The sequence below is a fragment of the Medicago sativa genome, chromosome 8 (assembly GCF_051527215.1).
Source record: "Medicago sativa cultivar Bolivia chromosome 8, Bolivia_mono, whole genome shotgun sequence".
Lineage (NCBI taxonomy): Eukaryota > Viridiplantae > Streptophyta > Magnoliopsida > Fabales > Fabaceae > Medicago > Medicago sativa.
Window position 1 is genome coordinate 79,168,880 of NC_140756.1, and position 24,877 is coordinate 79,193,756.

Consider the following 24,877-nt stretch of genomic DNA (forward strand, 5'->3'; position numbering starts at 1 on the left):
TTTGGTAACACAAATAAACTAGCTTATAGCTTGTTGGACTAACTTATAAGTTTGTTTTGATAAAATAAGTTGTGTTTGGTAAAAAGCTTTTTCCACTAGCTTATAGCGTTTTTTGAAAAGCTATTTCAAGTAGCTTTTAAGCTTATAGCTGGTAGCTTTTTATAACTTTTTCCAATTTTAACCTTATTACATTAATTTTAATATTTTATAAAAGAAAAATAAACTACCCACGTTCCCATGTTTTTATACGTAGTTTACTGCAACCCGTACGGTATACTTTTTTATATTTTGTTGTTCACTTTTTTTTTTATGACATTGCTTTTAATTAATGTAGTATTTAATTTTAAATATAATAATAATAAATAAATTGTGAAGCTAGTTTAGTTAAATAAAATTCGTCAAAAAATGAAAATTTGTTGAATAAAAGATGATAATTGAGTTCATAAAGCACATTCATTATTTTAGAGTTGAAAGTATTTGGAAATAAATCTACTAAACTATATATAAAAATCTTTGTCTGTTTTTTTTCCAATTTTACCCCTGTGGGGGCAGTTTGGTAAATTAGTAAATGGTGGTGTTCACCTATATATATGGGTCGATTGAATTGAATTCTGCTTCCTACTATTTCATTCCCATTCCCACAACTACTCCTCCTATTTCTTCATCTTCTGTACGGTTCCGTCCTTTTCCCGATTGAAGCTTCTGGTCTGATTTTGTGTGGTCGCAAATCGCTTTGCATGTTTGCGTTTTCTTCCTTTTTTTGTGCTTTGTGTCTATTCTAATGTTGGTTTTCATCTTTTTCTTCAGGTTTATTTAGTTGGTAGCAGCTTTTGGTCCGGTTCCTTGCTGTTTTCAGGTTTGAGTTGTTGGATTTTGTTGCATGTTTGTGTTTTGTTGCTTTTTGTGTTCTTTGTTTTTGTTCTAGGTTTGATTTTTATTTTCTTTTTCAAATTTGTTTGCTATTAGATTTAAATGTTTGTGTTTTGTTTTTGATCACTTTGCATGTCGTTTATTTGTTAGATTTTTTTGATTGTGGTTTGATTTTGTTTTGTTTCTGTGTTTTGTTGGTGTTTTATGCTTTGGTTCTGTTCTAGGTTTACATGTTTTTGGGTTTGTGTTTGAGACAGTTGCAAAAGCTTGAGACAAAAGCAATAAGCTGTGATTAAGCTATTTTGTGATAACAATAGTGTTTGATACAAAATTTGGGTGAAAAATTTGCAAAATCTTGAGATAAAAGTAATAAGCTGTGATTAAGCTATTTTGTGATAATGATGGTGTTTGATACAAAATTTGGGTGAAAGATAGTGTTTGAGATAATTGGAATTTTTTTAGATAAAAGCAATAATAATTTGTGATTAGGTTGCAAATAAATAGATTATAAGTCATTTGAATTAGTGTTTGTGATCAATTGATGTTAAAGATGGCCATTGTAATTTTTCTTTTTGAAAACAGGGAGATTTTTGCTAGCTTCTTTGGTATATTGAACTGATTTCAAAGCAATAATAATTTGTGATTAGGTTGCAAATAAATAGATTATAAGTCATTTGAATTAGTGTTTGTGATCAATTGATGTTAAAGATGGCCATTGTAATTTTTCTTTTTGAAAACAGGGAGATTTTTGCTAGCTTCTTTGGTATATTGAACTGATTTCATTAGGTGTAGGGCTCATAGATATGGCTATGTGTGAAGTTTGAATAAGAATGACATTTGGTTCTTGCTTATAAATTTGAAAAACTGGTATAGACTTTTGATGAAGTAATTGGAATATATACAATCACCATTGAACTATGTGTGAAGCAATAGTTTTATAATTAGTTGAAGAAGAAGTCGCCGGTGGTGGGAGGGAGTACCGGAGAAGAACTCGCCGGCGGTGGGATTGGACGATTTGGCGATTCCGGCGACGAAATTGCAGTGGATTGAAAGTCATAATCTGTTGATGGCCTCTGGGTCCCAAAGTGGTCCTTCTGGTGTTTCTGATAATGTTAAGTTCATATGAGATCATGCATGTCTCTAAAAATGCTTTATTGAATCAGTTTTGGTTATTTTAGGTTGGAATCTCTGTTTTTCCTTTTGATTTGATGTTAAGGCTTTGTGTTTTGCATTTTTTTTCTTTTATTCTGGGGGAATTTGAAATGGATGATCGTTCTGCTGCATGTCTCTAAAACATGTACTTTGCATTTCTACAAGATTGGTGTTCTTGATTTTTAGTTTTTTGGTTGTTTCCTTCCATTTTTTATTTCTGGTTTTGTTGTTTGTGTGATTGTGGTTGAATTGCTGGGTTTTTTTTTATTCGTAATTTTATTTATCGTTGCGATTTTGTGTTCAGAATTTCAATCGATGGTTTCTTCTTCTTCTTTTTTTACATTTAGTTTTAATGTTTTGTGTTTGTTCATTGTTGTACAGGTTCTTTCTGCTTCAGAACTGTCGGAAACAAAACCTGCCCGCCAAAGTCAGATTCAGTATCTACAGAAGAATGTTGATGAAGCTCTGGGTATGTATGAGGTACTGATCAATGAAGATTCAACATTGAAGATGATGTATGAATAATGATTAAAATTTCTGGAAAATGGCTTTTGAATTAGATGGAAAATTTTAAACTAAATTACTAAATTCTATGCCAAACTTGCTCTTAAAAATTTAGAGCACACGTCTTAAAATAAGTCACTTCACACTCAATTTTTTTATAATCAAATTCATTCAAAATCGCCTATACCAAACACTCATCAAGACTCACACTAATAGTAATTGAATCGATGTTGACAGAAATGAAAGTATGCTTATCATTTATAAATCATAAGGAAACTAAATGTCATCACTTAATCTTTTTTATAATTAAGGATCATCACAAGTTATAGACAGATTTGTTAATATACTTAAAAGTATGCACCCGTAGCCTTGGCATGATGTTATTACATACTATCATGTTATCATTCCTTTTAACTATTTAGCTGGGACTGCGACCTTTTTTAAGTATAATACTTTCGTCCAATCTAGCCTCTCAAATGATGACGACTAATAGAGCTCTTTATGGTCAGAAGCGGCAGCTGACAACCGGCTTCACTTAACAATCAATAGGTATGTGCTATGTCGCAATTTGGATTAGTGTGCACCTTATGCCGTTTCTCAATTAAAATATGTTTATGCTTCCTATGTTATGAAAAAAGCCGTTATAACTTTATAGGTATTCATGGAAAAGTTGAATGAGAAAGTTATAAAAGAATTTAAATTTCCACCTTTACAAGCATCGAATGTGATTATGATATTGAATTTGTGTTAGGTTATTGTTGTAATCTGATTATGGTATTGAATTTATGTTTGGTCATTTTTATAAATGTCATTACAAGGCTCTGCAACAGCAATTAGCCGGAGGCATCGGTGTTCGCATCAGCGGTGGTGCTTCCAATTTTGGACGGTCAGCTTCTGTTACTGCTCATCAACAGCAATTAGCCGGAAGCATGACTGTTGGCATCGGCGTTAGCTGGACAGAGTGGTCCCTTCCCCATGTTGTCTGGTGCCGGTGCAACACAGTCTAACCAATTAACCTCTGTATAAAAGTTTGATTTTTTTTTGTTCGCATCAATAATTGTTAGTCTATGAGAAAGGATTTTGGAATTTTTATGATTGGTGTTGTAATTTGTAAAATTTTCTTCAAGATTTTGTGTTTGGTTATTGTTGTAAATATGATTATGATATTGAATTTGTGTCTGGTTATTGTTGTGAATGTGATTGTGAGATTGGATTTGTGTTTGGTGTAGCCGGGGCAGCAAGTTGGTTTGTTGCAATCCTCGCAATTTTCTTTGGCGAATTCTGCAGGACAATCACTGCAAGGAACACAACAAGCCAGTGGGACGATGGGGTCATCCAATCTAGCCTCTCAACTGATGACGACTAATGGAGCTCTTTATCCTCAGCAATTGCAGCTCTCACAGCAGGCTCTGCTTAAAAATCAGGTATGACCCAATTTGGATTAGTCTGCAGCTTATGCTGTTTGCCAATTAAAATATGTCTATGCTTCTTAAGTTATGAAAAAAGTCATTATAAGTTCATAGGTGTTTGTTGAAACGTTAGAGGAGAAAGTTATAAAAGATTTGAAATTTCTACCTGTACGAACATATACGACAAGCCATTATTTTAAGGTGTTTATAGATGTTATCACCCAAGCTTTATATGTTTTGATCTTATTTAAGGAGCAAAGAAGCAATTATGCTTTGCCAATCGTCAACTAGGGGTAACATGCATATGCTGACTTTTTTAATCAAATTTTATAAAAAAGATTGTGGCAGAATTATATATTATATCTTAACTACTCTGATATAGGTTGACGTATATATTTCTACTAGGGTAATTTTACGTTGTATTCTTCAAATGTTTGCCAGGTTTGTCGTATTTTTTGCATAAACTCAATTTTCTGTTTGCGATTTTGAAATCCACAGGGTGATATAATCAAAGATGGACAAGTTATAGGTTATGTGGATCAGTGGGGCACTTCACTCCCTGTTAAGGTGACCTTGCAATTTCTGTAACTATACATCCTTCCTAAGTACAGCTCCTGACTTTGTTTTTTCTTTCAAACCTTGCAGTCAGATGTGGAAGGAGAAGTGTTGAAGCTACTCTTTCAGGATGGAGGTATAATGTTTATGACTTTTAATAAGACACATCAAATTGTTTGATATTTGACTCGAGTAGTTTGGGTCTTCTTTCATAAAAAAAAAATAGTACGGGTATTCTCAAATAAGAATAGTATAAGCATTCTTCCATTAATTAAGAGTGGAAAAGGTTATTGACGTAGACCAAAGAAAATGGTTTATTGAAATGACTGTAATTTCATTCTTGCATATATATGTAAAATAGAAAGAATTTCTATGTCCCAACTACTATTATATGTTATAGTAGTTGGCTAATCTTCTATTTATAGACTAATTTGAAGGCTATGGCCTTACTCTCTCATGTCATGTTGATTTAATATCTGTTGCTCTTTCGTAGCATGTTTCGTCATTATTTTTTGTATTTTGTGTCCAGTTGCAGATAGTTACTAACCACCTACTGTCAACAACACTCGGACAATATTATGTCCTGTTTTTACGCATCAGACCTATTTTTATATGTGTAACATTCGGAAGCCTACTTATCCTGACTGGTGAACTTTCAAAGTTGCTTAAAGTTTGGTTAATGTAACGTTTATATTATCTCTCGCTTTCAATACTCTTCTCTATTTCCAATTCTTTCAAATAATAGGGATTTTTTTTTTTGCTGAGTCTTTGGTGAGAGATGTTTTTTAGAATGCTCAGTTATTATTTCTCCTTCGAACCTTCCTGATTATTCTATCTTTTGTCCTTCAATGATTGCAATTAAATTTGATGGTTATATCTTTTGTAGCAGATAAATTGGATGGTTAGTAAAATGTTCATTATCTTTTGTAGCAGATAAATTTGATGGCTATATCTTTTGTGCTATTAAATATGAGGTATTTTTTGCAATTGGAATAGAATAAACAGCTGTATACCCTTACTTCAGTTTGTTAACAATGCAGAGATCCAACAATAGGTTATAACCTCACAAATATCAGTTTAAACCTTAAACTCATTTGACAGATTCATTTGCAAAGATTCATGTTTCTTCTTTTCCTGGAGTTCCTGGAGGAAAAGGTAAGGGCTGTTAACCATATATAAATGCATTTCAAAGATATCACCTTATGCATTTAATGTGAATCACGACTTTGGCAGTGATTCAAATTCTAGCAGACACGCCTGTTGGCGAAGCTGTTAAGATTCTATCTGAAAGCAACATATTGGCAGCACTAATTAATGACCCTGATGCAGGAATTGGTTCAGATTGGAGAGACAGGTACCTTGGCATCATAGATTATTCAGCTATAATTCTGTGGGTGATGGAGAGTGCAGAACTTGCTGCAGTTGCTCTATCAGCTGGTACAACAACAGCTGCTGGAGTTGGTGTGGGAACTGTCGGTGCTTTGGGAGCAATGGCATTAGGAGCTACAGGTCCTGCTGCAATTGCGGGATTAACTGCTGCTGCAGTAGGTGCAGCAGTGGTAGGTGGTGTTGCTGCAGATAAAACCATGGCTAAAGATGCTCCGCAAGCTGCAAATAACCTTGGTGAGGACTACAAAGTAATACTGCAAGAAGAACCCTTCAAGTCAGCAACGGTAAGCAAACGATGGCTCTACTTTAAACTGTCAGTTTTTCTCTCTTTTTTTGAGCTTATTACCCTTTTGGTTTAAGCTTTTTTCTTCCTTGGTTGAGAAGAAATCTTTGAAATAAAATATCTCTCCCTAAGAGAGGAGACCATTTCTAGCTGAGACAGGCTGGTGCAATTGCAGCCGCATTTTACCGCATTACAAAAGTTCACTGTTTAACTGTGACCACAATTTAAAACCCTTGTGTGCATAGTATTCATTTTAAGCACTTCAATTGCAGTATAGATAATTATATGCTATGATAATGTTGTCTGGCATGTGCAAATGGAGTTAATAATCATTGTTTGATTTATGTGTTTGTTCATCCTTAATTTGCAGGATCATTGTAGCTTTTTTCGCGGTACTGGAAAAATTTGCTGATTTGGTTATTTGATGGTGATTGCTTGAGTTTTTTAGTCATCCGTATATTGTTCAATTTTGATTAATAAGATTTGTACAAAAAAATAGAGTAATTCTTAGAGTAAATTGCATCAGTAGTTGTTATGAAACACACATTGGTCAAAACAAGGGAACTTTGAACAATGTATACATAGGTATTAGGAGGGGAAATACATATGTTTTAAGAGTTTTTCTATTTTGATACATGAGATGTATGTTGGTATCAAAGGTTTAAAATGAATGTTCTATATGTTGTGGTTGAATGCTGTAAAAAGATGAGAATGTTTTATTAGTATTATGGCAACAAAAGATAAGAAAAACCTTAGCTTAAACTTTAAATTCTTGGTTGATGGGAGAGTTGTCTGTCATGGTTCTAAGATGATGAATTCAACACAGGCATAGTAATTAAGAAAAGTTGCAAGAGAGGTTCCTAATATGGTTTGAATTTGTATGAAATTAATATCAAAGATGGTGAAATATTTAACATATTATAGGGTTAATGTTTTTTTTTTTTTATAGATGGTAAGATATTATAGGGTTATGAAAAATCAGGTTGTTTAGTTATTCTTCTCTTTACTTGCACCTGAGTTAAATTATCTAACTTTATCAATTGAAGTTAAGTAATTAGCAATCGTAGTTATATGGGTAGGGTGTTAAAAGAGGTTAGTTGTATGTTTACTGAAAATGATAGAGATATAATAATGGTTTGCAAAGGTTATAATGTCTCATTTTTTTTTTTTGGTTGTTTTGTTTTTGTATTTGAGACCCATTTTAACTGATGTGAAAAAAAAATTGTTAGAAATTTATTTGAGACACAATAAGAATGTTCAAATAAGATGAGGATGTAACTTTCTGACAGTATCAATACAGATAATCATATGCGACACTATGTTTTTGACACAATTTAGAGCTTCAGTGAAATGATAGTGTTACAGTGAAACTCGATGTCAATTCAAACATGCATTAAAATTGGAATTATATGAGATTCTAATTAGAGTACCTTTGTGCAGGATTATGGAAGTGGAGAACAACTCTAATTTGGCGAATCAAAGCGCCACCCCTAAGAGTAAAGTTTCTGGGGCTTGTGGATGGAGTTTCTGGATCTTGCTAAGTTCAATCTTAAGTACAAATTAAATTCAATTCATCCGCGGCCAGTAAACAACGAAAGGTAGTGGTTACCTTTTGGATTGAAGATGATGAGGCCGTTTTGGAAATTTAACTTTGTAATCCATCAAACACAACTACTTTATAATCTATGTTGTATAACTTCTGTTTTGGTTTCGTTTATGGTAGACCTATCTAGAATTTGATATGTTATGGATCATGATTTTTTATATTTATATGCATGTAATATCTATCTTTGGAATCAGTTTACTTTTAAGCGTATTAACAAATATGTGTTTGCCAACAAAATTATCCGAAAAAAAGCAATCCACCCCGTGCGAAGCACGGGTTTGTAGCTAGTTTTGATATTTAAAACGAAATACATTAAGTAGAAAGAATTACATATATAATTTATAAAAAATAAATAAACAAACATGTCATTTAATGTCATTTTATATTTATCAGTTACTTCGACAACTAACTTTATCAAATACTTTAATTTTAATAGTAACTTTTTAAAATTCATAAAAATCAAATTTAAAAAAAAATGTCAATTAAATTCATAAAATACAATTATCATCTTGGAGATGAAAATAATTTGAAATATTAAAAAGAAAAAAATTAGGAAAAAAAATCATATATGTGATTTATAAAGAAATAAAAATAAACAAATATGTCCTTTTATGTCATTTTATATTTATCAATCATTTCAATAGTTAGTTTTACCAAACACTTTAATTTTAATAAGTTAGCTTTTCAGCTATCAGCTATCAGCTATCAGCCACCAGCTATAAGCTAGCTTTTCAGCTATCAGCTAGCTTATCAGCTATCAGCTAGCTTATAGCTTATTTTTACCAAACACATATATACCGAACCAGTTAGGGAGATAACTTCAGAACGGCATGTTACGGAAATTGCGGTGTTTTACAGCAATTATTACACAAGACACGACATTTATATAAGACAGAACACAATTTTGGTTCTTTTATTTCCTCTTTTGCACTTCATTTGAATTTTATTCTAAACTTTGCGATTTTCCATAACAATCATACCAACAAGCAGTGTTAACTTCACTTAATTGCAATTAATTAACAGGTAAATCATATTTCTTCCTATCACATAGAAAGTCTGCATAATTTTAATTCTTTTGACATGAACACATGCTTAATTATAAGAACAAGACTTTTTTTTTTAATATTTTCAGAAAGCAATTCATTTGCTAAACATGACTTAAACATCATGTTAATTAGCAGTAGAAATAAATTTAAAGATACGTGAATCATACAAAGACATAATTACATAAAACAGAATGAAAGTTGTGATCATAAAATAACTCTGGCAGTGATAGTAAGAGTCTATTATTACAATGATAATTTTAGATATTTTGTTTGGAATATATTTCTTGGCAGTAAATAGGAGAATAGCAACACGCAGGGAATTTATATGGAATATTAGTAGTAATATTGATTGAAATCAGCATCAAAAGTATGAAAGCTGAGAATTGAAATTACAAAATTTCATATATCCATTCAAATGTTATAACGACCAAGTACATAGGTTCATAAGGACCAATTACATAGGTTAATAATCAACTTCTTAAAACATAAAACTCAAAACAATATACAGACATCACTCAGGTTGTGAACTATATTGTCTGACATTTCTCCGCTTACGCTTCAATGACTGGTACGGAGTCGCAGGCGTGGCCTGAGCTACAATCTGTTTCATAGCCATGTATAACGGAGTGTCTGCATACTCCGGATTCTGTTCAATGGAATTCATTGTCAGGGCCTTGATCCTGCAGATGACAGACAATGGCTCCACACCATGTTCCTCCTCTAAGAGAACCTCTAGATTAGCAGGCCTCGACGGATTATTAGGAACATTAGGTATCAATAAAGGGCACGAGACCTTGTAGAACCACACCAAGTATCCATTCTCAGAATCCCAATCATTGTCCACAAGTAGCCCACACGGTCTTCTTCAGAAATCAGATGCTGGAAAACCTCTGCCTTCTGATGAATGTTCAATGTGTGCGGTGCGGCAATAACAAGATTTCTAGGAATAGTTTGAACATATCCAAATTGCCTCAGCACACGCTCTGGCAAGCAACCAGCGTGAGTTAACTCACACTGGGTTTTAGTGTCTTTTTTTTTTCTACGTGAGTTTTTTTTTTTTTTCCGTGACTTAAGTCACGCAGCATGAATTAACATGTGGAGAGGTATTTTGGTCATTTACTTTGGGAATGAGCATAACCGTTTGGTTTGGGTAAAGAGCAGATTATTTCTATAAGAGAATTTAGGATTGTTTTAAGGAAATTCACCTTTTTGGACATGGTGAGTTCGCAAATGACAACAACTTGTTCCTTAAATGTTTATTCCTTAAATGTTTATTTCTATAAGAGAATTTAGGATTGTTTTAAGGAAATTTCTACCTTGTGTCATTGAGTTTCATGGCTGACCACTTAACACATCATGACACAGCTAGAATAAATGGAAGTGGTTTATCGTAAATAAAAAATTGTAATTTGTTTTCACCAAAACAACAAAGAATATTAAAGCATATGTCCATTACATTTGGCAAATTAATGGATTTTCATGCAATACATAAACTGTGGAAGCGATTTTCAATTTCCCCAACCAAACTATGGAATGAAATGAGTTTTAGATAAATGAAAAGTGAATCAAGTATAAAGTGAGAGCTTAACAGCTTGAAGTCAGCTGACACATTAGAAATTGCGTAAAACTCTGCTCTAGTCTGGCAGTTTTTGACAACAGAAGAAGCAAGTTTTTAACATTATTGCTGAGTGCATACTATACTTGTAAAGATAAAGGACAAATACCCAATAAGGAAATACTCGTTTGAAGAAGTCACACGACAACAGAAAATCAGTAACAGATAAACCAACAAAAATCCATAAACACCACCAACACCACTAGTCTCACAAGAATCTATAAGACAGATCTCTTAAACAAAACGATGTGAAAGCTTAGAGAAATGATCATAGCAAACAAAACAAATAGCTAGAAATAAGTTAGTTCTTTCCACCAATATCCTTCAAAGCACAGATCTGCTCCTCACCCATAGCAGACATCACGGATACAACAAGGTCCTTTCCCTCAGCAAATCCATCCTTGATCTGCAAGCAAAAAAAAACAAATGATACATACTCAAACAGATGAATACTCAAACAGATGATACAAAGACATAAACTAAAATCAGTTTTGTGAAAGCCATTACAATGCAAGAACAAATCTAAACATACCTGAGTGAGCAGACTGTCATCGGTGGGAAGTTTGAGGTCATCCTTAGTGTTTCCATTTTCAGTGAGCAAGCTCACCTACAATACAAAAACATAATCATTTAATAGTTATAACAAACATACATCAAGATTGATTTTCATAATATAGCTATCAAAAGGAATAGATAAGCCTGTTACAGATTAATGGGGTACAATAACTTTTGTAACAGGAATCATTTTTACCCGTTTTAATTTAGTTTGTTTAAGCTTTATGGATTAATCAGAGCTTAGAAAAAAGATTTCGGGATTAAAAAGAGAAGCTTTTTTAAATAGCTTCTAACATAATCTGATTTAGATTAGTGTGGTGAAAAATGATTTTGACTATTCTAAACATACACAAAATCAACTCACCGGCCATACCCTTCAACATAAAGGGGTCTGAACATAATCTAAATCATCTTATGTAATGATCACTTTTATTTTAGAGATCATTTGTTATAGCTTTTTTCATAAAAAAATCACTTTTTAAAAACAAAATAATCATTTAATCTGAAAGTAAAAAAATCTTAAACAAAAATAATCACTTAATCTGAAAGAAAAAAATCTTAAACAAAAATAATCACCTAATCTGAAAGTAAAAAAATCTTAGACAAACAATTTCTCCTGCTTCAAACAAATTTCCAACTAATTGAATATCAAAATCAATTTTTTTTGTCTTCGTAACCCATAACAATCAGTTCATACTTCTTTATAATCTGGACACTTAAATTAATCAAATCAAAGGAAAACAGTTAACAAATACACTTACAAATCCATCTTCAGAAATGTCAATGAGCTGATAATCGGTACGATTCACGTGAGGAACCTAACAAAAATAAAAACAATTGCATCAACAATTACATCAAAAGACAGTAGACATAACAATTATATCAAAAAACTAACAAAATTAAAATTTCAAAAGAGAAACAGAGATAAATTGAAATTGAGACATACATCACAATTATGTGAAGACGGCACGATATCCTCAAGCTTCTTTGAAGTGAAGATATCAATAGCAACAAAATGACACTTGGCATGTCCATGCTTCCCGGTCTTCGAAGTCGAAACTTCAACAACCTAATCGCAACAACAAAAAACAACGCACAAATCAAATCAAAATCCATGAATAACGAAGTACAAAAACTAGATCTGATAATCGAAATCAAAACAATTACGAATAATCACCTTGCATGGACGGTTTTTGATAACTATGTATCCATTCTTACGGATGGTACCAGCTTGTTGAGGATAAGTTTTGGAAGCACCGGCATCGGCCTTGGATTCAAATTGGTGCTCTTCGTCAGACATATTGATTCAGGAGTGGCGGTGGCGGTGCCGAAGAGCGATAATGAGAACAGAGATTTGTTTCGGTTGTTCAATTGAAAGTGAAGATAAGTGGTAAATTAGGGTTTTAGTTTTCGAGTTATAATATTCGCAGACCTGAGGCGTGGAATGAACGCTAAAATTTTGGGCTTTTGGCCCAATAAAACAAACAAATCATTATTTATTTTGAGATTTACTTTCCCCGCCCTATGACTTTCCTCGCGCGCCCTATTTTTTTTCAAAAATACCCCTGGTCCGGAATGTAAAATCCGAACAACTTTCAAAAACTAAACTCCGGACAAATTCGTGAATTTTGGCACTTCATCCACCCTGATGGATGTTGGTGCCATTTTTGAATAGATGGTTTGAGAGTACATAATCCGGAATTCTGTACAAATTCCGGATTATTTAATCCGAAAAGTGTAAATCACCCCGTTGTAGGTCAACAAATGGGGTGGAAAATGATGTTTCCGGATTACATAAGCCGGATTGTGTTAAACTGTCCGGATTATGTAATCTGAAGTGCACCAGAACACAGGCAGAAGCCATCTGTTTTGGTTTAACCTCTGTTTTGGTGCATTTTGCTTGCTTCCAAACAGACATATAATGTTGATGACATGTTCTAACAGTATATCGAACTTATAACATTAAAATTATCAACGCAACATAATTTTAAAACATAACATTAATCAAATCAAGTATAATAATCAAATACAATTAAAAATTATCCAAGATTACATAACATTAAAAATTATCCAAATGTTACAAGATGTTCAAACATAACATAACATAATAAAAATCAACTCCTAATAACTACACCCGGACCACCGCCACCACCTCTACCACCACCCCTGCCACCACCTCTGCCACCCTCAGTGGCTCCCCGACGACGGTAAACTTTCCCATCATGCACCTCTCTCAATACCTCCTCCAAATGTTGCTATGCCTCAGTCCCTTGCGGCACTAGACCACTAGACGTCACAACATAGACATGGTCTCTGATGCGGCTCATCATTCCGCTAAGCTGTAAGTACCCAGCATTTCCATCCTCCTGAGCAGCTCGCGCATCAAGGACCTCACGCTCCGGTGGCATCGACACTGGTACCGGGATATCAGGAAGAATCATGCGTGGATGAGAATGGAGATAAAACCACTCAATGTATCCAGTTGTTGCCTCCACGTCATGAACTACACGTTGCCCCAACTGCTCGAGTCAGCGTATGATCAATAGCATGCTGAAAGCGGAGTGAGATCTCCCCCAAATTAGTCTCAAGAGGTGCAACATCAACGGGATGTCTCGGTATGGTCTGAACCCTCCCAAACTGACGAAGAACCCGCTCCGGCATATATCTCACTGTGTGGTTTCTGTATCTGAGCCATTCAGTGAAAAGGCTGACCCGATGAAATGGACGTGCCTGACAGTGCTCTCCATATGGGGCCATGACAACGCCACTCGGATCCAGTCTATCCAGTAGGTTTTTGTAGTTGTCTGTTGTGGCCAAACCAGACAGTGGTATAAAAAGCATCGCGCGGGGATCCCGCTCCTCCCGATATCCTGCCTAGAATTCCTTGATTCCCATACCTTGGAAGTGTTGAAACACCCAAGCCTGCAGCAATGACAACCACATATAAACATTTAATAAAACAAAACATGATTTTTAATTTATACCTGCAACAAAGTCAGGAATCCCGACACCTGACCACAGTTCCAATGTGCAGCCTTGTTAAGCTCCCTATACAAGTGAGTTAGTGTTGCAGCTCCCCATGAAAAACCAGCAACAAGATCAAGGTCTCTAAAGTACTTGAGGTAGACAACATCCACAGCAGTGGTGCTCTTGTCAGTGAATAGCGTGATCCCCACCAAATATAGCAAATTTATGTGGACAACCTAGTCCCGCAACCTCTGCACCTCCTGAGTCACACCATACTCAATCTGCAACACCAACTGCTCCAACATACGCTCCTTGAAAATCTTCCTCAAGACGCTAAATCGACAATGTGCACCTTTGGTCTGAGTCACCTCAGCTACAGCTTCACCCGGATCAGACCCCAACTGCTCCACCATCCACTCCACCACCTCGTCCCGTGTGATAGTACTATGGGACAGAAGCATGCCATCAACGGGGAGATGAAAGAAATAGGACACATCATCAAGTATCACTGTCATCTCCCCAAACGGAAGGTGGAAACTCGAAGTCTCCTCGTGCCACCTCTCCACAAAAGCACATATCAGCCCGTGGTCAATCAGACTGTAGCTGGTATTCAGAAACCAACCAAGACCGGTGCCCTGCATTCTGGCTTCCCACCACCGTGCATTCATGATAGGTCTGGTATCGTCATCATGCATCGCCTCTATCTTCTTTCCGTTGTTGATGCATTTTATACGGCCACGCCACTACAAATAATAAAAAACAATACCTAAACATCAGTTAACACTAATGGCTTCACAAACAGAGCAGTTCAACAATTTATTAAAGTAACATTAATAAACTACAGGTTTCACGAATATAAATATCATTTTCACAAAGATTAACAACATATTAAAGTAAGCTTAAAATTAATAAATACCACGCCATCAACCGCCTTCCTGACCACGTGCACATGGTACATCCATAGCAAGTTAGTGTTGTGTGGGCCACCGGGGTAGTCATCAAGTGGTTCAGGGTCCACCACACGCTTCTTCCTCGTCCGCCTTCGCTGCGGCTGCACGTCTTCCATATCCTCCTCCATTGCCTCATGCTCCTCTTGAAATTCCTCCTACTCCATTTGTTGCTGCTGCACGTCCATATCCTCATGCTCTGGTTCCGGCTGAGGCTCGACATTAGCACGGCGTCCTCTGCCACCCCGACGCCTCGGACCAACAACACCTTCCTCCTCCATCCATCGGAAAAGCTCCCTCCTACGGGAAGCATGCCTTGCCTCCCTTATGCGCCGAGTAGAGGACGAAGTTTCTGTAACATGCATATTAAGGTAATCAAACATCACAATCAAACAGCACAAAACAGACGCAAAAAAACACATTATGGGTGTTTCCGGATTTCAATTTCCGGAATGCAACAATATAGTCCCGAAAAAGAAATCCGGATTGCTCCAGACCAGAATTCTAAAAAAACGGACAAATTAACCATGCATGTGTACATAAATCGAACTAACCTTCCATGATGTTTGACAAGGGTTGAAATGCTGTCCTTTTAAGCAAGAAAACTCAAAATTTGGTGCAGATATGTGGTTTACAGATTTTGGGATAATGTAGAGAGAGAGAGAGACTTATGAAAGTTAAACTGTAAAACTTTAAAAATGGGGGTGAAGTTCCTTTTATACTTCGCAATTGTCCGGATTTTATAATCCGGATTGCATATAGTTTTTTCCGGATTATATAACCCGAAGGGCATTTTGGTAATTTGCACAGGGCGCACGAGAAGGCCATAGGGTGAGAAAAATAAATCTCATTAATTTTTTTGAGTATCTTATCTTTGATTTTATTTTTTAAATAATAAATAGGAATGCTTATCTTGATTTTATTAAAGTAAATGGAGATTGTCATTAAGAGTGATATAGACTCGCATGGAAGACTGTAGTTAATCAAATCAAACATTTAAAAAAAAATAATTATCGATTAAATTGTTGAATATTTCGCACTAATAGTAAAATACTCAAATTAGAAAGTAAAAATATATTTCTCTCCTTTTGATGAAATCATTAAACATATATTTATCAGCTTCTCAAATATATCGCTTTGTACATTGAGAAAGCAATATTTAAGTGTTGATAAAAAATTTGGAAAATGATTTTGCAATAAGTAGAAGATTATATAAAAGAAAAAGAGTGTTAACTAGTAAATTTAATAACATGGTCCTAATATAAAGTTTTAGTGGCTTTTAGTGTTTAATCTTAGGTTTTGTCAAGGCTCAATAATCATTTTCAAAATCACCAACCTCAGATTTTATATTGACCGTATGGCAGTATAAGCGGCAGTATTAGTATTACCAAAGGGAGTAATGTTAACCGAAAAGAACCACAGAACATGGAAGTGACTTCTGTTTGTTGTTTGATAAAAAAAGTTCCTATTGTGAACTTTATTAGGTTATTCTTGTTTCTGTCATCTTCAAAATGTATAATCAATCATCAGAGAAGAAGATTTGGCTTAATGTATAATAGAGCTAACAGCCTAACACACTAATAAACACAAACAACATTGAACTTGCAAACACAGTTCTTAACAACCGGTCACAATGTAACACGTGCATATTTTCCAACTATATCATCGTCATAACTTCATACCTCTAAAGTCACACATACAAATTGAATTAATGAATTGTTTAATGAATAACAAAGCTATGACCTATATTCATTAGAATCAATAATCTTCCACCTTAACAGCTTCACGAGGCATTTCATAGGCATCTTTAGGCCTTGATTTCTTAACACCAGTGGTAGTGAACCATACTTTGTCAGACTTATAACTCTCAACATAAACACTAGTAACCTTAACCCACACAAGAACCTTGGTCTTCATTCCATCTATAACAATGAGTTTTCCCTTTGACAATGTTCCTTTGACGCGATTTGAATATCTCACAATAGACGAGTCCTTGAAGCATACCTCAGAAGGGGAGGGCAAGTGCACAATCAACTTTGCTTTCGATTCATCAAACTCGTAGCATGTTATATTACGGGGGAACAGACCTGGAGGAAGGTTGTGCTCCCTCAGGAGATCTGGTAATGATTTCTGAGTTTTTCCTGAAACAGAATTTAATAAGTCGTCAAATGTTATTCTGATTGTTATTAATAATAATCAATATAAATTTTATTTTGAGCCGGTAATTTATGTATGCCTCTATGGAAAAAAGATTATTCTCAAACTGCAAATATGTTATAAAAATAGCAAGTACCTTTGAGCTTGTTGATGAAAAGTTTCGCCTTGTCTTCAACAGTATTTGAGAGAGACTGAAAATTGAAAATAGATATATAAGTATTCTTGTACATAAATTTATGTTTGCAACAAATCAATTCACATTAACATAAAACAAAGGTTAATTAACAGTAAGAGTAAAGGCTCATACTGATCATTTTGGTTTATTTTTCATAATGATCATTTTATATACTTCCAAGGTATATAGGACATAATTTTGTGACGCTAGTCATATTCAAGATTCCAAGAACATAAGACTCTGCTACTTCTATTATCAAATCTTATATTCTGAGTATTTTATAAGCCATTTATCCAAATTGACATAATTCAAACAATAAAAAATTCAAGATTTAAATATGGTCTTGAACAAATGAAAAAGAAAAAATAAATCAGAAACAGAAAAAAGAGACTCACAGATAAGTCGTTGGTTATGTGGGAAATCTCTTCCTTGGCTTTCTTAGAGATCCAAAAGCTTCCCAGTTTAGTCATAGCTTTATCCATTTTCCTTCTCAGATTTTCTTGTAGAAAGAAATGAATATAAAAATGGTGTTAAAAACACTTTAAAGGCTTAGAGTGTCACTATCTTGGATGGTAAAGGAGATATCTCAGAACGTACGCTGCATAACAAATCAGGACGTACGCTGCATGGTGAAAGAAAAATGGTGAAGACTTTCAAATATAAACTCCAACGAAAATTAAACAATAAATGGAAAATAGAAAGTGACACTGTACATGGAAGGATATAATTTCTCACGTTGATTTGGATTTTGAGGCTAAAATGGCAGAACACACACTTATTCATTGTGAAAAAATGGCATATACTGACCAATACACAAATGGTGTGTGGTATACTATATCTTTTGGATCTAAGGGCGATTGTTAGGTAACCTTTAATGATTTAATGTGATGTACTTATGGTTAGTTGTATAATTTGCCTTAAATTTAAAGCAATATATGGTTAAAAACTATTGATAAAATGGTGATGTTTCAAATGCAATCACTACGTAATGCGAGATCTGATCTGTGGTTCACTATGCTATGACACACGACACTCAAACAACAACAACACACTAGCTAGCTTGCTTTGTGTTGGAAATTAAATTAAATCGGTGTAAGAACTAATTATAGCCAACCAATAAAAGCAAATTTATAAAATTTATACCGGCCCAACACATTAATACCACCTAATATCTTTGGCCTGAGTAGTTATTGAAGGGATGAAGGTGTTGGACGTTGAACAACTCCTCTGATCCCCTTTTCTTTGATGGTCTACACGCAAACATTCTGACAATCAAGTAAGAATGCACAAAGTATAACGTTTTTAAGTTAGAAAAGTGTGTATGGAAACCATGAGTTAGCCTTTGTAGAGTGAGATTAGGGTTTAACTATACAAAACTCTAGCCGAGACAACTATCTCCTTGGACACCTATGAGCATGGGACAACATTGGACTGGGATCTGACAACCCTGATGATATTAGTGGCCCTACTTGGGTGTATGATCTCTAGGGTGAGTCTATATCATGGTCCGCTTAGAAGCTAGTTATTTGAGACAACTCAATCCGTCAATCGATTGGACTTTGACTCAGTTCAAAACAAAACACTTGGTTTGGTTATGTTCAACTCATTTACACCCTTAATTTCTAATAACAAGCAGTTGTTTGTTTTGGAGATTGCAAACTCATTCCTGAAAATTTATGAAACTTATGATGGAAATATAAAATACATATAAATAATTACTCCCATAAAAAAATTATGGTTAACATGCTTTTACCCCCTGCCATTTGGGGGACTTTTGGTTTACCCCCTAGGAAAAAAAAAACTTGGAGATTCCCCCTTGCCATTAGAAGATTCTTTGGTTTTGACCCCTGATGGCATGTGACTGGACAAATTAGCTTAGGTGGCGCGCTGACGGTGTATTGATAAGTGAGGTGGCACTTTGACTTGGCTTTTTTATTTCTTTTCCTATTTTTTTAATTCCATTTAAATTTTCTTTATTAAAAACTTAATTTAATGAATTAAAAATATTAAAAAAAATATTTTTCTCTTCTTCTCCACCTCACCGCTCCCTCTTTTCTCTTTTCCAGAACCATCCTTTTTTTTTTCCTTCTTCTTCATCCTCTCTTCTCACTTCTCTACCTATTCCCTCCTCTTCCTCCTTCCTCTTCTTTTCCAGAAACTTAATTCCCTCTTCTCACTTCTCTTTCCTTCTCCCTCTCCTTCTTGCTCCCCACCAAGCCACGACGACTCACCACCACCACAAACCACCACCGGATTCATATTCGGATTCGGACTTGAATCGGATTAAAATTTGAATGGGTTTGAATCAGATCAAATCAACAACAACAACAACACAAACAACCCATTTTCGATTCCAATCAACAACAACAAAGCAGATCTCAAAGTGACCCAAAACACCAACAATTTCTGTTCAAATTCAAATCCGAATCTTGTTCAAATTAAATCCTCCAAAAACGGTTTCCCCCATGATTCTTGTATCCTGCTCTTTCCTTCTTGACCTGGATTTGAGAACCTATTATGTTCATGATTGGCTTTCTAAAGGTTTGAGAGAGAGAGAGTTGGTGTCTGCTGCTGAATCTGTTAAAGGATGCTTCTGAATCTTTGAAACCTTCACAGGTGCCGATGTTGGTGTTGCTGTTGAAGAAGAAGGCCGATTGAATGGAAGAAGGCCGATTGAAGAAGAAGGGGAATTTTTAAACCTAATATTTTCTCCTTTTCTGATTCTTTATTCTTTGTTTAATTTAATTAAATATTTTTTTTATTTTGACAAACAAATTTTATTTTCATTAAATTAATTCATAAAATGTTTAAAATTGATGGAAGATTATAATGTTATTTTTATTTTGGTAGATAATGTTGTTTTTTTAGTGGAAATAATAATTGAATTAATTATTTTAAAAAAATGAGTCAAAAATGCCACATGTGCTTAAATATATTAAAAAAGAAAATTAATTATACAATCAACATGTCATATCATCGTATTTGTCCAGTCACATGTCATCAGGGGTCAAAACCAAAGAATCTTCTAATGGCAAGGGAGAATCTCCAAGTTTTTTTTCCTAGGGGGTAAACCAAATCTCCCCTAAATGGCAGGGGGTAAAAGCCTATTAACTCAAAAAATTATTAATGAGAACTTATTATTCTCACAGAATTCCATTCCCCTTTGTGAATATGGGAAGAAACACACCCAAATCATTTTGGTAATATAAGATTGTTCATTTTGAATAGTGACTTTACTTAAACTTGTGTTGCATAAAATGATGAATTTTATTCACCATAGAATTAACAGAGACATTGTATAACATATGAGGGGTCGAAGTTCGAATTCTAACTCTTTATTTATTCACTTTAAAATAGTGAATTTTTAACCACTAACCTACTTGACTAAATCAGTGTTTTTAAAAAAGAAAAGATGTCTCCCTAGTGTCATCTTATTTTATCGATGTAATATTGGTGATTTGAAAAACCCACAATAATTTGGTTTTGGGGAAGTAGTCACTTTAGTCCCTGAATAGGAAAGAAGTAGTCACTTTAGTCCCTGAATGCAGAGAAATTGCAAAACAGTCCCTGAATGTAGACTCTGTTGGTCAATTCCAGGGATTAAAGTGACTAACAGAGTCTACATTCAGGGACTAAATTGACTAACGTAGTCTGCATTCAGGGACTAAATTGACTAACAGAGTCTACATTCAGGGACTATTTTGCAATTTATCTGCATTCAGGGACTAAAGTGACGATTCATTTCCTATTCAGGGACTATAGTGACTAATTCCCCTTTGGTTTTTCATTCTCAAGATAAAGACAACTTTTGAATCATGGATCATGTTAAGTTCTTGTCTTGGAGATATATAGTTGAAACATCAATTTAAAGGTTTTTGTTACAATTGAAACCAATGGTGGAATTATCCAACATATAGTGTCTCGACAACTTTTGCAGCATCAATGAGTTATTTTGAGGTTTCTTTTTTTGGCGTTAATACTCCGTTTTACGGGGGAAAGGGATTTGATAATCTGGAGTTCGACAGTGAGATAAAGATAGTCTGGTCAAGAATTGTTCCACCTAAAAATCAAACCGATTCTTCCAAACGATTCATCATTAACTAGTTGAGTTCAATTGCTTAGGTAGTTGTTTTGAGGTTTCAATTGTATTATAGTTGTCTTGTTTTTGCCGTCATCTTTATTGTTTGATTGAATTTGGTCCTTAGTTTTGGAGCAAACTTTTGAGTTGTAATTTTTTTTTTTTTTATACCTTTGGTAGGCCTTGTACTTTGATTGTGTTTAGAGGAAGACTTTTATGGTCATATAAAAAAGAGTTATGTTATCTGTACAATCAAAATTGAACAACCAATTGCAATACCATATAACAATGTGAGGAACATGCAAATCAAAATCAATAACAAAATATTAAAAATAGAAAATAAATTGTTGGTTTTTACAAATGAGATGTTCAAATATCATTCATCCTTACAAAAATTACAAGGGACATACGGACAAAATTTAAATAAATAAAAAATAATATAAGAGTATCATTGAGGGGAAGAGTGTGTTCCCCAGTGTTACAGCCAACTCCAACCATATCACTTGAAAATTCCGAGGAAGAAGAACCGAACGAGAATGATTCCTATAAACTGTACTCCATGACAATTTCATAGCATAGTATTATCCGCAATGCAAAACTAATTAAAACATCTTCCTAACCAAATTTCCCATGTTCATTTCATTCTCTTGTTTTTGTCTCCATCCATCCTTTTCTTTTCTCCCCATTTCCTTCCCAACCGTAATTACAGGTATGCATGTGTACGTATCTATCTATATTGCCTCTAATATTAATTTCTTATACTCTCTACAATTTGTAACTAACTTTTATGCATCTGCATGTGAATATAGACATGATTAAATTTAAGTTATAATGAATTCATATTTGATGGCATGTATGTGGATATTAATTTTCATGCACTGTGAGCGTACAACTTTTTATACCCTCTAATCACAAATTACTGTTTATATGACTTTTTAAGATAGATATAATTAAAGTCAAAGATTTACATTGTAAAAATTGTACATTAAATCAATGTATATGTTTTTATTTTTTCAGTAACCAGATTATAAGCTGGAAATTTTGGGGTTTTGGCTTTCTTGAGACTCTGTTGGTGCACATAATTTTCTATTTTAACAAAACCATGGTTGGTGAGATTGATACTACATCAATTGAACCTGTCAGGCATGGCGTCTCATTATTTGATGACAAAGGTGATAACAAGAAATTTCTACCCAGGAATACGGTAAGATAAGAGTCAAATTGATAAACTTTCAAATCCTTATACATTGATCTTTTTATTGCATCCATGTATAAGTACAACACATTCCACTTGTGTAGAATTGATTCATTTGAGGTTCAGATTTGAGAATTGAAAAAATTTGGACCATATATTCTGATAAATAATACTATTGGACTATATACGTAGATAGATATCTACTTAATTCATGATTTTTATGTCATTATAGTTACTTTTATTCGTATGCCAGCGTGACTATGAAAAAGAGATTGAGGATTTGACAAAGGAATTGGCCAGCTACAAGGTGCAATTAGAAGCAAAGCATGTTGCACACATCAAAGCACTTCTTAAGCCGGAACAAAACCAAAAGATGATTCAGGAATTGTCTACCTTGTTGAAAAACTCTGATATTGAAAGAAACAAGTATGTGAACGAACATTCAGAGGGTAGAGCTAGTAGCAAAGACGAGCTTGAATCAATGATGAAAGAGATGGCTGATCTTAAATTAGAAACTGTAAAAGTTCGGGACCAACTTTCGCATGTTTTGAGTGAACTGAAGGCCACACAAAGAGAGCTTCTGAACAAAGATACTGAGATTTTTGCTGCTAGAGATTCAGAATTGAACGCTGTCACTAAGGCGGAACAGTTGGAAAATGAGTTGAAGATGGAAAAGGAACAGAAAGAAGAACTTCTGCATCAAGTAAATGAGCTTAATGAACGTGTTCACAGGTCAAAACTTGCTGCTATTAAAGTCGAGAAACAGAATATTGGAATGTTGTATCAGAAAGACGAGGAAATTCAATTAGCTACAAAAGATAATGACCAAGCGCAACAAGAGATGGAAGATATGAGAAAGAATATAGATATGCTGCATGAATTGCAAAATAAACAAATGGTTGATGAAGCACTCACTTTATCTGAGGATTCTCCTTCTGATGCCATAAAGGACTTAAACAAGTTAAACAATGACATTGAACAAAAGGAAAGATATATCATGGATCAATCTGCTTGCATTGATAGATTAGAAATGGAATTAAATCAGTTAAAAGATGAACTTACAAGTGCAAAGGAGGAGATAAATGAATTGAATATTAACAATGAATCACGCACAAGTGAGTTACACATGGCCAAAGAAGAGTTGAAGACAAATAAGGAAAGAGACATTGATGCACAGGTAGAGATTGCATTGCTGAAATCTCATCTTCAAGAATATAGATTGGCTTACAAGGATGGATATATCACTGATCACTCAAAAGGTGAAGCTGAAGAAAGAAATAGTGAGAAAAACAATGACAATATCACAATCTCTTTGGAAGATTACAACTGCATGGTTAAAGAAGCTGAGAAAGGAAATGAAAAAGGAAACCAGATAGAGTTAGCATTGATGAAAAAGGAGCTTGAAAATGCATCATTGAAGATTTCAGAGATGAGGACTCGTGCCGAACAGGCTATCAGCAGAGCTGAGTTAGCTGAGAATGGTAAAGCAGCATTGGAGGACAAAATAAGGAGACACCGCGAACATAGGCTGAGAAAGAAGGCTGCTCTAACCGCGCTTCGGGAGGAATCTACGCCTAAACCATTTACTCCTTCAACATCATATGGAACACCAAGTATGTACCAACCATTAAGTAAAGTTCTCAATATGAAGTTGTAAAAGTTTGTACTGCTATTTTTACTTTATTTATTTAGTGTGACTAATATATGTGAGTTGTTACTTGTGAATTGTCAATTGCAATTAGTTTTGGTATTGTTGCAATATTTGATAGTATCTAGCAATAGGACCACCGGTCGTCTACTTTGTACTGCAACGTATATGTGTATCTTATTTGAAGACAGTAAATGTTTAAGAAAAATCATGAATGGAATAGATCATGATGCTGAATGATGATTGTGGCCCTGTAACATAAGCTGATTTGGATCTTTGTTGCCACAATTTATAGATAACTTATGTGTTTCATTAGCAAATGGAAGGTGTTTGGATCCCGACAGAAGTTGTATGGTATAGCAGTTGTGGATATACCGTTACTCTCACTAAATATAACGGTCTCCACAACGTTTGCACCATACAGCTGTTGTAGGGGGATCCATGACCCAATCCGAGGCTCGAATATAGGAAACTTGCGGAACCTGTCTTTCTTCCCTCCATCAATCACTAGTTTATTTGTTTATTCAATTCAATTGGTAAGTGATTAGTATTTAGTAAAATATTTACAATAACTTCACTATCTCCTACGTATATTTATGTAATCTCTGAACCATGCTTACGGGAACATATTTAATGAATATTTGATCATCTCATTTATAATTATACACAATATACTACATTATTTAATCTGGTTACAAGTGGGAAAAATACACTCAAGTTACAATG

The 24,877-nt window shown here is 34.4% G+C and overlaps 4 protein-coding genes and 1 pseudogene across 24 annotated transcripts; 2 read left to right on the top strand and 3 right to left on the bottom strand.

Annotated features, from left to right (window-relative positions):
* The first annotated feature begins 581 nt into the window (after positions 1-581).
* LOC146901939 (SNF1-related protein kinase regulatory subunit gamma-1-like) lies at positions 582-7,932 on the top strand. 21 transcript variants are annotated; one of them, XM_085735276.1, is made up of 10 exons: positions 582-705; positions 808-856; positions 2,404-2,502; positions 2,995-3,075; positions 3,345-3,546; positions 3,756-3,949; positions 4,430-4,502; positions 4,581-4,626; positions 5,592-5,645; positions 5,724-6,492. In XM_085735276.1, the coding sequence occupies exons 5-10, from the start codon at positions 3,502-3,504 to the stop codon at positions 6,236-6,238; spliced, it is 927 nt and encodes a 308-aa protein (XP_085591402.1). In that variant the 5' UTR covers positions 582-705; positions 808-856; positions 2,404-2,502; positions 2,995-3,075; positions 3,345-3,501; the 3' UTR covers positions 6,239-6,492. The 21 variants fall into 21 exon arrangements, with proteins under 21 accessions (XP_085591402.1, XP_085591398.1, XP_085591404.1 ...); XM_085735272.1 differs by having other exon boundaries at positions 3,036-3,075; XM_085735278.1 differs by having other exon boundaries at positions 3,039-3,075.
* Positions 7,933-9,197: 1,265 nt separating this feature from the next.
* Positions 9,198-14,412, bottom strand: LOC146901940 (serine/threonine-protein phosphatase 7 long form homolog; annotated as a pseudogene).
* On the bottom strand, positions 10,484-12,373 carry LOC146901941 (eukaryotic translation initiation factor 5A-1). Its single transcript, XM_085735291.1, has 5 exons — positions 12,162-12,373; positions 11,931-12,053; positions 11,746-11,802; positions 10,962-11,036; positions 10,484-10,835 (listed from the first exon to the last, which is right to left on the bottom strand). The coding sequence occupies exons 1-5, from the start codon at positions 12,282-12,284 to the stop codon at positions 10,731-10,733; spliced, it is 483 nt and encodes a 160-aa protein (XP_085591417.1). The 5' UTR covers positions 12,285-12,373; the 3' UTR covers positions 10,484-10,730.
* Positions 14,413-16,494: 2,082 nt separating the features above from the next.
* On the bottom strand, positions 16,495-17,996 carry LOC146901942 (uncharacterized protein At5g01610-like). The gene is made up of 4 exons (XM_085735290.1): positions 17,966-17,996; positions 17,626-17,852; positions 17,192-17,246; positions 16,495-17,039 (listed from the first exon to the last, which is right to left on the bottom strand). Exons 2-4 carry the CDS (start codon positions 17,710-17,712, stop codon positions 16,657-16,659), a joined length of 525 nt encoding a protein of 174 aa, XP_085591416.1. The 5' UTR covers positions 17,713-17,852; positions 17,966-17,996; the 3' UTR covers positions 16,495-16,656.
* Positions 17,997-21,784: 3,788 nt separating this feature from the next.
* On the top strand, positions 21,785-24,388 carry LOC146901943 (uncharacterized). Its single transcript, XM_085735250.1, has 3 exons — positions 21,785-22,017; positions 22,326-22,512; positions 22,757-24,388. The coding sequence occupies exons 2-3, from the start codon at positions 22,411-22,413 to the stop codon at positions 24,158-24,160; spliced, it is 1,506 nt and encodes a 501-aa protein (XP_085591376.1). The 5' UTR covers positions 21,785-22,017; positions 22,326-22,410; the 3' UTR covers positions 24,161-24,388.
* The last annotated feature ends 489 nt before the right edge of the window (positions 24,389-24,877 follow it).

Coding starts and splice junctions, on each gene's coding strand:
- LOC146901939 (XM_085735267.1), top strand. CDS start 3,332: ATGTCATTACAAGGCTCTGCAACAGCAATTAGCCGGAGGCATCGGTGT. Junction 4,503..4,580: donor GCACTTCACTCCCTGTTAAG/GTGACCTTGCAA, acceptor CAAACCTTGCAG/TCAGATGTGGAAGGAGAAGT. Junction 4,627..5,591: donor GCTACTCTTTCAGGATGGAG/GTATAATGTTTA, acceptor CTCATTTGACAG/ATTCATTTGCAAAGATTCAT.
- LOC146901941 (XM_085735291.1), bottom strand. CDS start 12,284: ATGTCTGACGAAGAGCACCAATTTGAATCCAAGGCCGATGCCGGTGCT. Junction 11,803..11,930: donor CGTCTTCACATAATTGTGAT/GTATGTCTCAAT, acceptor TATTTTTGTTAG/GTTCCTCACGTGAATCGTAC. Junction 10,836..10,961: donor ATGACAGTCTGCTCACTCAG/GTATGTTTAGAT, acceptor TTTTGCTTGCAG/ATCAAGGATGGATTTGCTGA.
- LOC146901942 (XM_085735290.1), bottom strand. CDS start 17,712: ATGGATAAAGCTATGACTAAACTGGGAAGCTTTTGGATCTCTAAGAAA. Junction 17,247..17,625: donor ACATAACCAACGACTTATCT/GTGAGTCTCTTT, acceptor TTCAATTTTCAG/TCTCTCTCAAATACTGTTGA. Junction 17,040..17,191: donor TTTCATCAACAAGCTCAAAG/GTACTTGCTATT, acceptor ATTCTGTTTCAG/GAAAAACTCAGAAATCATTA.
- LOC146901943 (XM_085735250.1), top strand. CDS start 22,411: ATGGTTGGTGAGATTGATACTACATCAATTGAACCTGTCAGGCATGGC. Junction 22,513..22,756: donor AATTTCTACCCAGGAATACG/GTAAGATAAGAG, acceptor TTCGTATGCCAG/CGTGACTATGAAAAAGAGAT.